General features: G+C 46.8%; 1 protein-coding gene across 1 annotated transcript in view; it reads right to left on the bottom strand.

The window, feature by feature from the left end:
* ATP8B2 (ATPase phospholipid transporting 8B2) overlaps positions 1–17,279 on the bottom strand; it is a 30,804-nt gene that overhangs the window by 3,560 nt on the left and 9,965 nt on the right. The window contains exons 10-23 of the mRNA XM_087707653.1: positions 16,791–16,879; positions 15,209–15,405; positions 12,845–13,053; positions 12,692–12,735; positions 10,856–11,021; positions 9,774–9,965; positions 8,522–8,637; positions 8,221–8,385; positions 7,654–7,765; positions 6,081–6,186; positions 4,604–4,748; positions 3,516–3,699; positions 866–1,089; positions 641–724 (exon numbers count right to left, since the gene is read on the bottom strand). Of these exons, the coding sequence (XP_087563779.1) occupies positions 641–724; positions 866–1,089; positions 3,516–3,699; positions 4,604–4,748; positions 6,081–6,186; positions 7,654–7,765; positions 8,221–8,385; positions 8,522–8,637; positions 9,774–9,965; positions 10,856–11,021; positions 12,692–12,735; positions 12,845–13,053; positions 15,209–15,405; positions 16,791–16,879 (2,033 nt within the window). The remainder of the gene's footprint in view (positions 1–640; positions 725–865; positions 1,090–3,515; positions 3,700–4,603; positions 4,749–6,080; positions 6,187–7,653; positions 7,766–8,220; positions 8,386–8,521; positions 8,638–9,773; positions 9,966–10,855; positions 11,022–12,691; positions 12,736–12,844; positions 13,054–15,208; positions 15,406–16,790; positions 16,880–17,279) is intronic.

The following is a 17,279-nucleotide window of genomic DNA, read 5'->3' as shown; positions in this document are numbered from 1 at the left end:
TTCCTTCCTTCCTTCCTTCCTTCCTTCCTATGTATCTATCAACCCACCTTCCTTCTCCTTTCTCTCTTGTCCCTCCTTTCTTCTTTCTTTTCCTCCCTCTCTCCCTCCCTTTCTTTCTCTCTCTCTCTCCCGCCCTTCCTTCTCCTTTCTCTCTTATCCTTTCCTTCCTTCCTTCTTCTTTCTCATGTCCTTCTTTTCCTCCCTCCCTTTCTCTCTTATCCTTCCTTCCTTCCCTTTTTCCTTCTCCTTTCTCTTATGCCTTTCTTTTCTTTCCTCCCTCCATTTCTTTCTCTTATCCTTCCTTCCTTCCTATGTATCTATCAACCCACCTTCCTTCTCCTTTCTCTCTTGTCCCTCCTTTCTTCTTTCTTTTCCTCCCTCCCTCCTTTTCTTTCTCTCTCTCTCTCCCTTCCTTCTCCTCTCTCTCTTACCCCTTCCTTCCTTCCTCGTAACCTAAACCAGTTCTCCCTCCAAAGTGTCTCTCTTCTTGCGTCCCTGATCTGGAGGCCGGTTCCGAACAGCAACTCCTGGAGAGACCCAGGGGCACCATTCCTCCTCGCTCTCTCTCTCTCTCTCTCTCTCACCCACCCACCGTCGCCCGCTGGCGTGAAGCCCACCGGGGGGGAGGGCACTGACTGACCTGATCGAAGACCCCCATGGCGAGGACGGGCAGCGAGGTGTAAACGATGTTGTAGAGCGTGATGAAGTATTGATCGTACACAGTCTTTGGGGAGTGGGGGAGAGAAAGAAAGGATGAATTAGTATGGGGCTGTTTGAGCTACCCGCATTCACCGGACAGACCCCCCCCCCCGGTGTGTCCCGTCCCCCCCCCGCCAGCCGCTGATGCCGTTTCCCGGCTCTGTACCTGGGCGGAGAAGCCACAGAAAAAGCCGAACCAGAAGTGCACCATGGTGAAGGCAAAATTCTTGTAGAAGAAGTAGCAGAGGAATTTACACATCCGGAGATACGACCAGCGGCCGTGAACGAAGAGCAGGCGCTGGAGGAACTTGAACTGGGAGAAGGAGTAGTCGGACGCCAGCACGGCTTGGATGCCTTCCTGGCCACTGATGCCGACGCCGATGTGGGCAGCTGCCACGAATCCGGGGGGGGCGGGGGGGAAAGCAGGCAGAGATCAAGACCGTCGCCGTCAACGTGGGGAAACTACAATTCCCAGAGTTCCACCGTCCTGGTGGGAGGAGCTGAGGGTTCTGGGATGCCAGGCCGCGATCGGGAGACGACAACGCCCAGAATTCCCCAGTCTTTGTTCTGCACGAAGCTGAGGATTCTGGGATGTCCCCTCCCTACCCGAGGACTCCAATTCCCAGAATTCCCCAGAATGTGAATACAAGGCTAAGAATTCTGAGGAAAAACCCCCCTCGCCACTCAAGGACTTCATTTCCCAGAATCCCCCGGTTCTTATGGTGGACCAGGCTGAGAATTCTGGGATGTCCCCTCCCTACCCGAGGACTCCAATTCCCAGAATTCCCCAGAATGTGAATTACAAGGCTAAGAATTCTGAGGAAAAAACCCCTCGCCACTCAAGGACTTCATTTCCCAGAATCCCCCGGTTCTTATGGTGGACCAGGCTGAGAATTCTGGGATGTCCCCTCCCTACCCGAGGACTCCAATTCCCAGAATTCCCCCAGAATGTGAATACAAGGCTGAGAATTCTGGGAACGGCCTCTTCTGCTCGGAGGACTTCGATTCCCAGAATTCCCTGGAATTTGCAAGCCAGGCTGAGCATTCTGAGGAAACTCCCTCCTCCCCTTCGCCATGCGAGGACTTCATTTCCCAGAATCCCCCGGTTCCGAGAGACTGTTTTCCCGATGCTTTATTATTGTTTATCTTAACCCTGGAGTTATTGCTGAATAAAATACGGAAGGTCAGATGTCTGTCTGTCTGTCTGTCTGTCTGTCTCTGTCTGTCTGCCTGTCTCTGTCTGTCTGTCTATCTATCTATCTATCTATCTATCTATCTATCTATCTATCTATCTATCTATCTATCTATCTTATCTATCTATCTATCTATCATCTATCTATCTTATCTATCTATCTATCTATCATCTATCTATCTTATCTATCTATCTATCTATCTATCTATCATCTATCTATCTTATCTATCATTTATCTATCTATATTATCTATCTATCTATCTATCTATCTATCTATCTATCTATCTATCTATCTATCTATCTATCTATCATCTATCTATCTATATTATCTATCTATCTATCTATCTATCTATCTATCTATCTATCTATCTATCTATCTATCTATCTATCTATCTATCTTATCTATCTATATATCCTCTCTCTCATCTATCTGTCTGTCTCTTATCTATTTTCTCTCTCTCTCATCTAACCCAACCAGGGAAATCCTCTCTCATCTATCTAATTCTCATTCTATCTCTCATCTATCTATGTCTGTCTGTCTGTGTCTGTCTGTCTGTCTGTCTGTCTGTCTGTCTATCTATCTATCTATCTATCTATCTATCTATCTATCTATCTATCTATCTATCTATCATCTATCTATCTATATTATCTATCTATCTATCTATCTATCTATCTATCTATCTATCTATCTATCTATCTATCTATCTATCTATCTTATCTATCTATATATCCTCTCTCTCATCTATCTGTCTGTCTCTTATCTATTTTCTCTCTCTCTCATCTAACCCAACCAGGGAAATCCTCTCTCATCTATCTAATTCTCATTCTATCTCTTGTCTGTCTGTCTGTCTGTCTGTCTGTCTGTCTGTCTGTCTGTCTATCTATCTATCTATCTATCTATCATCTATCTATCCTCTCTCTCATCTATCTGTCTGTCTCTTATCTATTTTCTCTCTCTCTCATCTAACCCAACCAGGGAAACCAACTTTAATGAACACGATTAATCAGCTTTAATGAACATGATTAATCAATATGGTCAAGTGTCTGGGTTTAAAACAAATCTAGGGAAAACAAAGATGATAGTTAAAAATATGAACACAAATCAAAGAGAAGAACTAGAAAGGATAACAGGATGTGAGACAGTAAAAAAGGTTAAATATTTAGGAGTTTATATTACAACCTCAAATGGGAAATTATATAATTACGAACCATTATGGCACAGAATACAGGTAGAGATGAAGAAATGGGGAAAAAAACTACAACTGTCTTTACTGGGAAGGATAGTAAAAACAAACATTTTGCCTAAGTTCTTATTTCTTTTTTCAAATGATACCAATACTCAAAAAAAAAGGTGCACATTTGGAAGAATGGCAGAAGGGGATTAATAAATTTGTCTGGGCTAGAAGACAAACTGAGAATAAAACTTAAAATAATGCAAGGCGTACGTGAGAGAGGAGGTTTGGGAATGCCCAACTTAAAATTATATTATGAAGCAGTAGCTTTATCAAGAATTAGCGGCTGGATCAACTCAACAGAGGACAGAATACTGAAGATTGAAGGGCATGATTTGGTATATATTAAATTGGCATGCCTATTTAATATACGATAAGAACGCGAGGCTCACTCTTGATCATGCTGACGTCGTTCGCGCCATCGCCGATGGCCAAAGTCACAGCCTTCTTATACTTCTTGACCAGCTCCACCACTTGGGCCTTCTGCAGGGGGGTGACCCGGCAGCAAATGACCGCTTTACAAGCGCAGGCGGTCTCCAGGAACTCCAGCTCCATGTCGGCCTCCAGCGCGTGGGCCTGGGGGGTGAAGGGGAAATCAGGGGCAAACGCTGAGGGTGGTGGGTGAGGAAGCAGGCGGGTGTTTTGGATTCGTGCCTGGGAGGATGATTATTATTATTATTTTTTAATGGCACCTCCATGGCCGGCAACAGTCTACCTTTGAATAAGCTTCTCTTTCCTGTTGCTGCCAGGACTGGCTACTCTCATTCTAGAAGGAAGGAAGGAAGGAAGGAAGGAAGGAAGGAAGGAAGGAAGGAAGGAAGGAAGGAAGGAAGGAAGGAAGGAAGGAAGGAAGGGGAGGGGAGGGAGGGAAGGAGATCAGAATGAGAGGAAGGAAAAAAGGAATGGAGGAGGGAAGGAGGGGAGGGAGAAAAGGAAGGAAGGGAGGCAAGGAGGAAGGAAGGAAGGAAGATGGATGGAAGGAGATCAGAATGAGTGGAAGGAAGGAGAAAAGAAAAGGAAGGGAGAGGAGAGGAGAAGATGGAGAAAAGGAAGGGAGGGAGGTGAGGAGGAGGGAGGAAGGAAGGAAAGAAAAAAAGGAAGGAAGGAGAGAGGAGAGGGTGGAGAAAAGGAAGGGAGGGAGGTGAGGAGGAGGAAGGAAGGAAGGAAGGAGAGAGGAGAAGACGGAGAAAAGGAAGGGAGGGAGGTGAGGAGGAGGAAGGAAGGAAGGAGAGAAGAAAAGGAAGGAAGGAAGGAGAGAGAAGATGGAGACAAGGAAGGGAGTGGAGGAGGAGGAAGAGAAGGAAGGAAGGAAGGAAGGAAGGAAGGAGAGAGGACAAGGTGGAGAAAAGGGTGGGAGGTGAGGAGGAGGAGGAGGAGGAGGAGGGGGGAGCCTCTTGATGATCTCTAAAGACCCCCGTTTGGGAATTCTACAAGGGGAGTCCCAGATCTGGGCTCTGAAAGCCGCTGTGTCCCTCCGTACCAGGCTGTGTCCGTTGATGACCAAGGCGAATTCTCCGGCCACGGCCTCCAGGACGGAGGTGAGCTTGGAGGCGGAGAGCTTCTCCTGGAAGGCGAACCCGTTGCCCATCGACTGCGAGGCCTCCACCAGCTTCTCCCGGGCCTTCCTGCCAGAGGAGAGGAGGGAGGGAAGGAGGGAGGGAGACCACCATTATTAAGGGTCAGGCGCTAAGAAAAACACAGGGGGCTCAGAAGGGAGGGATCCCCCCCACCCCAAGCACAAAAATAAAACCCTTCACAACTTTTAACATTTAAAATAAACACCTTTTCACATATATCTTTGGATGCCTGCCTTTTCTCCCCCCCACCACCACCGAAAAGCTACGGTGGGTGTGGGGGGAGAGGGAGGAGAAGAGCCCTTCATCAAACCCAAAAGATCTGGTTTCTCTTCAGATCGTATAAATCTTTCATCTATCTGTCTATCTATATCTATTTACTCTCTCTCTCTCTCTCTCTCTCTCTCTCTCTCTCTATATATATATATATATATATATATATATATATACACACACACACACACACATACATATATATATATATACATATGTATGTGTGTGTGTGTGTATATATATATTCTCTTATCTCTATCTATCTATCTATCTATCTATCTATCTATCTATCTATCTACACTCTCATCTATCTAATTCTCATTCTCTCTCTCATCTATCTGTGTCTATCTATATATCTTCTCTCTCTCTCTCATCTATCTATCTCCTATCTATCTATCCTCTCTCATCGTTCTAATTTTCATTGTCTCTCTCTCATCTATCTATCATCTATCTATCTATCTATCTATCTATCTATCTATCTATCTATCTATCTATCTTCTCTCTCTCATCTATCTATCTATCTATCTATCTATCTTCTCTCTCTCATCTATCTGTCTATTTTCTCTCTCGCTCATCTATCTATCTCCTATCTATCTATCCTCTCTCATCTTTCTAATTTTCATTGTCTCTCTCTCATCTATCTATCATCTATCTATCTATCTATCTATCTATCTATCTATCTTCTCTCTCTCATCTATCTATCTATCTATCTATCTTCTCTCTCTCATCTATCTATCTATCTATCTATCTTCTCTCTCTCATCTATCTGTCTATTTTCTCTCTCGCTCATCTATCTATCTCCTATCTATCTATCCTCTCTCATCTTTCTAATTTTCATTGTCTCTCTCTCATCCATCCATCCATCTATCTATCTATCTATCTATCTATCTATCTATCTATCTATCTATCTATCTATCTATCTATCTATCTATCTATTATCTACCTACCTACCTACCTACCTACCTATCATATCACAGAATAACTGGGCAACTTACAATCACATTCATGCACACACAGAGAAACATACACACATCTATGCATGTGTGTGTGTGTGTGTTTATAGATGTCCGTGTGATAAGGGGGGGGGGGCTTTGGGAAAAGCCCACTCACCGCAGCTCTTGCCGAACCTCGAAGACGGTGTGTCCCGCGATGACAAAGACCTCCGTCATTTCGTCCGTCAGCATCTTGCAGGAGTAACCGATGTTGACCGCCGTCTCTGGGGAAGGGGAGGCAGCGGAGAGTCCCGGGGGAGGGGCCATCAAACCAAACTCTCCTTCGGCTCCGGTTGGACTACAAGTCCCATATTTATCTTCCCCCCTCCCTCTTTCCCTTCTTTAGATGGGCATCAGCATCTTGGGGACACCCAGGGTTCGGAGGTAGGAGAGAAATAAACCACGTTTTCCTCCCACCCACCCCCCCAAAAAAACCCCTTACAAGCTCACAAAAAGTGGAATTGCAAAAGAAAGATTTGAAGAAAGAAGACACAAAAAGTAGACAGACAAAATAAAAACACAAAGCACAAAAAGAGAAAGGAACTACACAAACAAAAATTAAAGAAAATACACACACACACACACACACACACACGTACCAAGAAAAACATGAAGAGAAGAAAGAAACCACGTTTAAAAATATCCATTAAAAGAATCAAGAGAGGAAGGAAGGAAGGAAGGAAGGAAGGAAGGAAGGAAGGAAGGAAGAAAGGAAGGAAGGAAGGAAGGAAACTGGGAGGGAGGGAAGGAAGGAAACTGGGAAGGAAGGAAATTGGGGGGGGGAGGGAAGGAAAGAAAGAGAGGGGGGAGAGAAAGAAAGAAGAAAGGAGGCGGAAAGAAAATTGAGAGGGGGGAAGGAAGGAAAGGGAAAGAAAGAAAGAGAAGGAGTGGGGGGAAGAAGGAAAGGAAGGGAGGGGGAGGAAAGAGTTAGTGGGAGTTAGAGGGAGGGAAGGAAGGAAGGAAAGAAAGAGAGAGATGAAAGAAAGAGAGAGAGAGAGAGAAAGAAAGAAAGAAAGAAAGAAAGAAAGAAAGAAAGAAAGAAAGAAAGAGGGGGAAGAAAAAAGAGGAAGGGGGAAAGAAAATTGGGAGGGGGGAAGGAAAGAAAGACAGAAAAAAAGAAAGAAAGAAAGGGGGAGAGAAAGAAAGAAGAAAGGAGGGGAAAGAAAATTGAGAAGGGGGAAGGAAGGAAAGGGAAAGAAAGAGAGAGAGGGAGGGAGTGGGGGAAGAAGGAAAGGAAGGGAGCGGGACGAAAGAGTTAGTGGGAGTTAGAGGGAGGGAAGGAAGGAAGGAAAGAGATGAAAAAAAGAGAGAGAAAGACAGAAAGAGAGAGGGAGAGGGGAAGAAAGAAAGAGGAAGGGGGAAAGAAAATTGGGAGGGAGGGAGCGAAGGAAGAAATGAAGGAAAGAAAGAGATGAAAGAAGGAAAGAAAAAAGAAAGAAAGAACAAAAAAAAAACACAAAGAGAGAAAGAAAACATACCAATAATAAAAAAATACTTTTGAGAAAAACAACAAAACGAAAAGGAAACACAGAAGGAAACATGAAGAGCAGAAAAGAAACCACATTAAAACACAAACCACACAAACACAGGAAACACGAAGAAGAGAAACAGAACCAGGGAAACGACGAGCAGAAAAACAGAAAAATAAACCCACAAATCCGACCCACCCAGAAGCGAAACACAAAATTCACCTTGTTTGTCCCCCGTCAAAACCCAAATCTTAATGTTGGCCAAGCTGAGAAGAGCCAAAGTCTCCGGAACTCCCTGCTGCAGTTTATCCTCGATGGCCGTAGCTCCCAGCAGCTGCAGAGCGGGAGAGAGAAAAACGGTTCCGATTGTGTTACAGGGAGTCCTCGACTTACGACGCTTCATTTAGTGACGGCTCCGAGTGAGAACAGCACTGAGAAAAGCAACGGGATCCAAATTCAGGCGCTCGGCCGCGACTCGCACTGACGACGGCCGCCGTGATTCCCTTTTTCCCGACCAGCCGGGAGGCCTGGATTCACTTAACAACTTAACAGCAGCAGGCCAGATTCCCTTAGCGACGTTCTAATCAACGGAGCAAAGCTCGCTTCGCTTCGCGACGGAAATCTGGGGCTCGCTTGCGGCCGTAAGCCGAGGACCAGATTTTGGAGGAGCCTCCTTGTTTACAAGGAATTCAATGAAAAGAAATTGATGACAGCGACAGGGCGAGATGTGTGTGTGGGGGGGGAAAGGGGACGCATGAAATAAAAAAGGGGAAGGGTCTCGGCACCCACCACCAGGTCATTCTCCACCTCCTCGTAAAGCCGAGCGATCCGCTCCTCGCGGCCCTCGCCGTTAAGCGAGGCTTCCGCCAGCCGCTCAGCCCAGCCGGCGAAATATTTCTCCTCCAGGTCCCGATAGGCCAGCACCAAAGTCCGGAGACCCTCGCCCGCATATTCCTAGGATCAGGAAGAAATGGAGGATGGGAGGAGAGAAGCCCCCTCCCCTCCTCCCCCCTGGTCTACTTTTTAGCATTATTGGCACCCTCGCAAATAAAAGAGACCCTCCCCCCGGGGGGGATTGTGGGTCACCTACGTTGAGATGGTCGGTAGTGACGTTGTAGAGGTCTTGATTGCCGGGGAAAAGCCTCTCCAACAGGATGATATCGGCCCCCTTGGAGTAAAGGCGGATCTGCCCTTCAGGATTCCTCACTGGGGGGGGAGAGAGGGAAGGAGAGAGGGAGGGAGGGAGGAAAGAAAGAGCAATAAGGAGGGAGGGAGGGAGGGGAAGAAGGATAGAAGACAGGAGGGGAGGAGAGGAGAGGGGGTGGAGGAGAGGGAGAAAGGGAGGGTGAAGGAGAGGGAGAGGGAGGGAAGGAAAGGGGAAGAAAAGGAAAGAAAGAAAAGGGGAAAGAAAAGAGGAAGAAGGAAATAAGGAAAGGAAAGAAGAAAAGGGGAAAGAAGGAAGGAAGGGAAGGAAAGGAGGAAAGATAAGAGGAAAGTAAAGGAAAGAAGGAAGGAAAGAAAGAAGGAAGGAAAGGAAAGGAAAGATGAAAGGGAGGAAGGAAAGAGGGAAAGAAAAGAGGAAAGGAGAGGAAAGGAGAAAAGGAAAGAGGAAAGGAAAGAAGGAAGGAAGGAAAGGAAAGATGAAAGAAAGGAGGAAGGAAAGGAAAGAGGGAAACAAAAGAGGAAGGGAAAGGAGAAAAGGAAAGAGGAAAGGAAAGAAGGAAAGGAAAGATGGAAAGAGGAAAGAAGGAAGGTAGAGAAGGAAAGAGAGAAAAAAAGAGGAAAGAAGGAAAGGAAAGGAAAGAAAAGAAGGAAAGGAAAGAGGAAAGAAGGAAGAAAAAGAAAGGAAAAAGGGAAAGAAAAGAGGAAAGAAGGAAGGAAAGGAGAAAAAGGAAGATAGGAAAGGAAAGAGGAAAGAAGGAAGGAAGAAAAGGAAAGGAAAGAGGGAAAGAAAAGAGGAAAGAAGGAAGGAAAGGAGAAAAAGGAAGATAGCAAAGGAAAGAGGAAAGAAGGAAGGAAGAAAAGGAAAGAGGGAAAGAAGGAAGGAGAGGAAAGGAGAAAAGGAAAGAGGAAAGGAAAGAAGGAAAGGAAAGATGGAAAGAGGAAAGAAGGAAGGAAAGGGAAGAAGGAAAGGAAAGGAAAGAAGGAAAGGAAAGAGGGAAAGAAGGAAGGAAAGGAAAGGAGAAAAGGAAAGAGGAAGGAAGGAAAGAAAAGGGTTTACAAGGAGAGACATAAAATTTACTCCTCATCCGGTTCTCCCTCACCTCTTCTCCCCCACAACAGCCCTGCGAGGTAGCCAAGGGCCCCCCTGACCCCCCTGGCCGTCGCCAGCCCTTCCTCACCAATGACGGACATTCGTTTGCGCACGTTGTTGAAGTCCAAAATGGCCAGAAGCTGGTAAGTGACCGGCCGTCCCAGTTCTTGCACTGTGATGGTTTTCGGGCTGCGGCCACGGAACACAAAGCCAAAATTGCGGGCGGCAGTCACCAAGGCCCCCTCGTCCGGAGACTGGGCTTTGTAGTACAATTCTCCGGCTTAAGGGAAGGGAGGGAGGAAGCGTGGGAGGGTGGAAGGAAGGAAGGAAGGAAGGAAGGAAGGAAGGAAGGAAGGAAGGAAGGAAGGAAGGAAGGAAGGAAGGAAAGAAGAGGGAGGGAAGGAAGAAAGGAATGATGGAGGGAAGGAGGGAGGGAGAATATTGGGAGGGAGAGGAGAGGGGGTGGAGGAGAGGGAGAAAGGGAGGGTGAAGGAGAGGGAGAGGAAGGGAAAGAAAGGAGAAGAAAAGGAAAGAAGGAAAGAAAAGAGGAAGAAGGAAAGAAGGAAAGGAAAGGAGGAAAGAAAAGAGGAAAGAAGGAAAGGAAAGGAAAGAAGGAAAGGAAAGAGATAGTGGGGAGGGAGGGGTATATTGGGAGGGAGGAAGGAAAAGAGTGGTGAAGAGACAGAGGGAAGGAAGGAAGGAGGGACGATATTGGGAGGGAAGGAGGAAAAAGGAATGGAGAAGAGATAGAGGGGAGGGACGGACGGACGGAAGGAAGGAGAAGGGAAGAGGGAAGGAGAGGGAGGGAAGGAAGGAAGGAAGAAAGGAATGATGGAGGGAAGGAGGGAGGGAGAATTTTGGGAGGGAGGGAGGAAAGAAGCAGTGGAAAAGAGATAGAGGGGAGAGAGGGAAGGGGATGTTGGGAGGGAAGGAGGAAAAAAGGAGTGGAGAAGAGATAGAGGGGAGGGAGGATATAGGGAAGGAGGGAGGAAAGAAAGAAGAAGAGGGAGGAAAGAAAGAAGAGAGAGGAAAGAAAGAAAGAAAGAAAGAAAGAAAGAAAGAAAGAAAGAAAGAAAATATATGAGTGCTTCCAGCACACAATCCCTCATTTCCCCAACTTCTTTTTGTTTCACAGCCTTTCAAAGCTCAGTTTCAGTTTCCCTTCCCAACCTGGGCACTTTTCTTCAGACATGACGGTGTGGCAGAGGGAGAGGAGCCGGAAAAACTCGTGGACGTGAAGGTCACCCAGCTTGACCGCTTCCAAAAGTCCGGTGTCCCAGAAGGTAAACGTGGGATCGGCCAGCGGGTTGAAGGAAAAATCCACCGGATCCATTTTCTTGCCCGGGGGGGGGGGGGAGAGAAGGGGGGAGGGTAGAGGAATAGGTGGTTAGAACCAGCTCAGAAGGTGCAGAAAAAAATTATCAACAGCAGAAAATGCACCAGCTATAAACTGTCCATTTCTACCTAAGGTAAGACTAGAACTCCCAGCCTCCTGGTGATTGTCCTAAAGTCACCCAGTCGGCATTTCTGCCTAAGATAAGACTAGAACTCCCAGTCTCCTGGTGATTGTCCTAAAGTCACCCAGTCGGCATTTCTGCCTAAGGTAAGACTAGAACTCCCAGTCTCCTGGGGATTGTCCTAAAGTCACCTAGTCAGCATTTCTGCCTAAGATAAGACTAGAACTCCCAGTCTCCTGGTGATTGTCCTAAAGTCACCCAGTCGGCATTTCTGCCTAAGGTAAGACTAGAACTCCCAGTCTCCTGGTGATTGTCCTAAAGTCACCCAGTCGGCATTTCTGCCTAAGATAAGACTAGAACTCCCAGTCTCCTGGTGATTGTCCTAAAGTCACCCAGTCGGCATTTCTGCCTAAGATAAGACTAGAACTCCCAGTCTCCTGGTGATTGTCCACAGTCACCCAGTCGGCTTTTCTGCCTAAGGTAAGACTAGAACTCCCAGTCTCCTGGGGATTGTCCTAAAGTCACCTAGTCAGCATTTCTGCCTAAGATAAGACTAGAACTCCCAGTCTCCTGGTGATTGTCCTAAAGTCACCCAGTCGGCATTTCTGCCTAAGGTAAGACTAGAACTCCCAGTCTCCTGGTGATTGTCCTAAAGTCACCTAGTCAGCATTTCTGCCTAAGATAAGACTAGAACTCCCAGTCTCCTGGTGATTGTCCTAAAGTCACCCAGTCGGCATTTCTGCCTAAGATAAGACTAGAACTCCCAGTCTCCTGGTGATTGTCCACAGTCACCCAGTCGGCTTTTCTGCCTAAGGTAAGACTAGAACTCCCAGTCTCCTGGGGATTGTCCTAAAGTCACCTAGTCAGCATTTCTGCCTAAGATAAGACTAGAACTCCCAGTCTCCTGGTGATTGTCCTAAAGTCACCCAGTCGGCATTTCTGCCTAAGGTAAGACTAGAACTCCCAGTCTCCTGGTGATTGTCCTAAAGTCACCCAGTCGGCATTTCTGCCTAAGGTAAGACTAGAACTCCCAGTCTCCTGGTGATTGTCCTAAAGTCACCCAGTCAGCCTAAGGTAAGACTAGAACTCCCAGTCTCCTGGTGATTGGCCTAAAGTCACCCAGTCGGCATTTCTACCTAAGGTAAGACTAGAACTCCCAGTCTCCTGGTGACTGCCCTAAAGTCACCCAGTCGGCATTTCTGCCTAAGGTAGGACTAGAACTCCCAGTCTCCTGGTGATTGGTCTAAAGTCACCCAGTCGGCTTTTCTGCCTAAGGTAAGACTAGAACTCCCAGCCTCCTGGTGATTGGCCTAACGTCACCCAGTCGGCATTTCTGCCTAAGACTAGAACTCCCAGTCTCCTGGTGATTTAGCCAAAGTCACCCAGCCGGCTACCATGCCTAAGGCAGGACTAGAACTCCCAGTCTCCTAGTCATTGGCCCAAAGTCACCCAAGCCAGCTTTGGGGGCCTAAAGGCGGCACTAGAACTCCCAGTCTCCTGTTTTCTAGCCAGGTGCCTTAACCACTGGACCAAACTGCCGGCGTATTACCTTTCCGAGTTCAGCCTTGTATCCAAGATCATCCAGAGCGTCTCCTACGAAAAACAAACCGAGACTCAGAATTGAGGCAGTCCTCAAACTTACGACCATCCTTCGCCCAGAGTTACGGAACGGGAGACGGCGGAGGGACTACGGAAGGCTCACCGTAGCTGCGCCCGTTGATGGAGCACTTGCTGAAGACCATGATGTTCTGCGTGAGGGTCCCCGTTTTGTCTGAAAAGATATATTCCACCTGGCCCAGTTCCTCGTTTAACGTCGTGGTCCGGGCCTCGGCTGGCGTGCACCGTTTCGCGCAGTACATTTTCTTGTCCCAGTTGATGAAGTAGCTGTGGCCCAAACGGATCACCTCCACGCTAAAAGGGAGAAAGCAGGGATGGTTGGGAACCCCAAAGCCCATGTGCCTTCACCCACCGAAGGGAGGCCCTCCGATTTCTCGCTTTTTTCCCTTGATTTGATTCCGTTCGTTTCTTTCCTGGCTTTCTATTTCTCCCCCTCGCAGCTCACACTAAGCGGATTAAAAAAATATCCAACATTAAAACGATACATTAAAGACCACACATTTAAAATTCAGATTTAAACAACTTTTATGCTTTTGGACTACAGCTCCCATAAGCCCTTGCTGGCCAAGCCTCACAGGAGTTGAAATATGAGATAGATAGATAGATAGATAGATAGATAGATAGATAGATAGATAGATAGATAGATAGATAGATAGATAGATAGATAGATAGATAGATAGATAGATAGATAGATAGATAGATGATAGGTGGATAGGTGGATAGGTGGATAGATTAGATGATAGATGGATAGATGGATAGATGGATAGATAAATAGATAGGTGGATGGATGGATGGATGGATATACAGATGATAAAGAGATGGATGGATGGATGGACAGATATACAGATGACAAAGAGAGATGGATGGATAGATAGATAAGATAGATAAATGACAGGTGGATGGGTGGATGGATGGATGGATAAATGGACAGATATACAGATGATAAAGAGATGGATGGATGGACAGAAGTATGGATGATACTGATGGATGGGTAGATAGAAATATAGATGGATGGATGGATGGACGGACGGACAGATATACAGATGACAAAGAGAAATGGATGGATAGATAGATAAGATAGATAAATGACAGGTGGGTGGATGGGTGGGTGGGTGGATAAATGGACAGATACAGATGATAAAGAGAGGGATGGATGGATGGATGACAGATGGATGGACAGAAGTATGAATGGATGGATGTACAGATATACAGATGACAGAGAGAGATGGATGGAAAGATAGATAAGATAGATAAATAGATAAATGACAGGTGGATGCATGGATGGATGCATGGATGCATGGATGGATGGATGCATGGATGGAGAGATATACAGAAGATAGATAGATGGATGGGTAGATAGATAGAAATATAGATGGATGGATGGATGTACAGATATACAGATGACAGAGAGAGAGATGGATGGATGGATAGAAAAGATAGATAAATAGATAAGTGACAGGTGGATGGATGGATGATCTACACAGATGATAGAGAGATAGGTGGATGGATAGATAGATATAGACGGACACACAAGATAGAGAGAGAAAGACAGACAGACAGACAGATGATAGAGGGACAGAGCAAAATGATGATTGACAGATAAATAGATAAGAGAGAGAGAGAGAAAGAGATGCCGATCAGATTTGCTTTCTGGGAGGGTCGGATGACAAGAGCCGATTGTCCCTCAGCCTCAGCCCTCTAAGAAGGACTGCTCCTTCCCATGGAGGCTCTCTTCCTTCGGCTGAGATGCTTCAGGGGCATCCTTACTTCTTCATTAAGGGGGAAGGTCTGCTTGAGTGGGTCCACAGGAAATGAACCATCCATCAAAGAACAGCCCCCCTGCAGGGGGGGGGAGGAGAACAAAGGGAGCCGGAGGAGGAATGGGGAGGAGGGGGTGTGATTTTGCTAGGGCCTTGGAAGGAGGGGAGGGGGGTTGGGGGAGGGAGGCAGGAAATGCTACAAGCCAACATCAAAGGGGAGCTTGGAAAAACACAGGAAGGAGATCTCTTACTTGGGGGGCTGCGGAGCGAGAAAGAAACAGCCATGCGGGAAAAACCAAAAGAAAAAGAGATTAAAAAAAAAAAGAAATGGACGGGGAAAAAAGAGGAGAGGAATGAGGAGAGAAGAGAGGAGGAGGAGGGAAAAAGAGGGGAGGGAAAGAAAGGAAAGAATGGAAAAGGAAGAGAGAAGGAAAAGAAAGGGAAGAATGGAAAAGGGAAAGAGAAGGAAAAGAAAGGGAAGGAAAGAATGGAAAAGGGAAAGAGAAGGAAAGGAAAGGAAAGAATGGGAAAGGAAAAGAAAGGAAAGAATGGAAAAGGAAAAGAGAAGGAAAAGAAAGGAAAGAATGGAAAAGGGAAAGAGAAGGAAAATAAAGGAAAGGAAAGAATGGGAAAGGAAAAGAAAGGAAAGAATGGGAAAGGAAAGGAAAGAGAAGGGAAAGGAGACTCACCTGACGTAGAGAGAGATGGGAACGACGGTGTTGAGGATGATGATGTAAGACCAGAAGGCCAGGAACCCCGACAGAAAGGCGTTGTCCACCACTTTGTCCCACGGCAGATAAATCTGGAAGCAGACTCCCACTTCGTACTCCCAAATGGAGTTGCCGATGGCCAGGATCACCCCCATGCAGACCAGGAACCCGAAAATCTGCCGGCGGGAAGACCACAGTTCGGTTCGGACGAAGCGGGGAGAAGGGGTGTGGGGGAGAAGCAGGACGGTGTCCAGCTTTATCCCCTCTATCTCCTGTCCCTTTTTATCGAGTTGCGGTCAATTCCACGTTAGAGGATGTCAATTTCAACAGCTGAGTTTGGGCAAAAGGGCAGAAAGGAGGAAGCCGCAAGGTGGCGTCCCTCTTGGTCCCCTGTTACGTGAACTCCCCTCTATTTTTCTAGCCGTTTTCATCCACGCGTGGTCAATTCCACATTTCGGGATGTCAATTTCAACAGCCCCCGTTTGGATCAAAGCTCCAGAGAAAGAGAAGCAGGATGGCGTCCCTCTTTGTCCCCAACCACATATGATCCTCTCTACCTCCTGGCGCTTTTCATCCACATGTGGTCAATTCCCCATTTCAAGAGGTCAATTTCAATACTTCCCTTGGGACAAAGGAGCAAAAAGGGAGAAGCTGCAAATTGGTGTCCCTTTGTGCTCACCTACGTGAGGTCCCCTCTCTCTCTCCTGGCCCTTTTCATCCATATGTGGTCAATTCCACATTTCAGGATGTCAATTTCAACAGCTCCATTTTGATAAAGGAGCAGGATGGGGAAAGCGGGATAGCATCCCTCTTTCCCTCCCAGAAAGCGGGATAGCATCCCTCTTTCCCCCCTACTACCTGAGGTCCCCTCTATCTCCTGGCCCTTTTCATCCACATGTGGTCAATTCCCCATTTCAAGAGGTCAATTTCAATACTTCCCTTTGGACATAGGAGCAAAAAGGGAGAAGCTGCAAGATGGTGTCCCTTTGTGCCCACCTTCATAAGGTCCTCTCTCTCTCCCTCTGGCCCTTTTCATCCATATGTGGTCAATTCCCCATTTCAGGATGTCAATTTCAACAGCTCCGTTTTGATAAAAGAGCAGGATGGGGAAAGCGGGATAGCATCCCTCTTTCCCCCCACTACCTGAGGTCCTCTCTATCTCCTGGCCCTTTTCATCCACGTGTGGTCAATTCCACGTTTCAAGAGGTCAATTTCAAAAGATCCCGGATTAGACCTCAGATCCACTCGGGCTCTGCCCCCAGACAGCTTTTGAGTAATCCAGAACGGTGGTTAAAGAACAGAACTAATTTCCCTGAGGTTGAGATGGAAGGAAACGGCTTCCCCTACATTCTCCGGGACGACCCCCCTGCAGAGCAGGACAAGGGCTGGACTGCCCCCTGGTGGAGCGTTCCCGGAAAATCCTCCGCCCCTGTTTCTCATCCGGGAAACGAAAAGAGCCTCCATGCCCCAGAGCAGGGGAAAGGCAGCCTCTGCGTCCCCAAGAGAGAGCGCAGAGCACTGAGTTCGAAACACGGGCACGGAGTTGGAGGGGAACACCTACCCAAAGTACCAAAGTATTCATCAGACGGTCGATGCTAGTCCTCTTGAATTTCGTGCGCCCGCTGTTTTGCATTAATTTGGTATCCGGCCCTGTCGAAGGAGAGAACTGACAAAGTAATTTATGCCTCTCTCTCAATTCTGAATTTATTTTTATTTCGATTATTTCTTGAATTTATCGGACGCCTCTCTGGTTACAAAACGAATCTGCGTGGAGGGTCAAATCAATTTTCAAAGATTTACTTTAAAAAAAAAAAAAAACCAGCACTGCGAATAAGTCAGAGATAGATTAACAGAGTTGGAAGGGACCTTGTAGGTCATCTAGTCCAACCCCACCCCCTACCCAAACAGGAAGACCGAACATTATCTCCGACAAATGACTTAAAAAATATTAAGAAAATATTTATGGGTAATCCTCGATTGACGGCCACAATTTTTGCGCCCTGTGCAGGGTGGCTTGTTCAATTTTATGACGTTAGGGTGTGTGTGTGTA

The sequence above is a fragment of the Thamnophis sirtalis genome, unplaced genomic scaffold, assembly GCF_051295495.1.
Source record: "Thamnophis sirtalis isolate CommonGarterSnake01/CBP01778 unplaced genomic scaffold, rThaSir2_p1.2 scaffold_2, whole genome shotgun sequence".
Taxonomy (NCBI): domain Eukaryota; kingdom Metazoa; phylum Chordata; class Lepidosauria; order Squamata; family Natricidae; genus Thamnophis; species Thamnophis sirtalis.
This window is presented reverse-complemented; position numbering and strand designations above follow the sequence as displayed.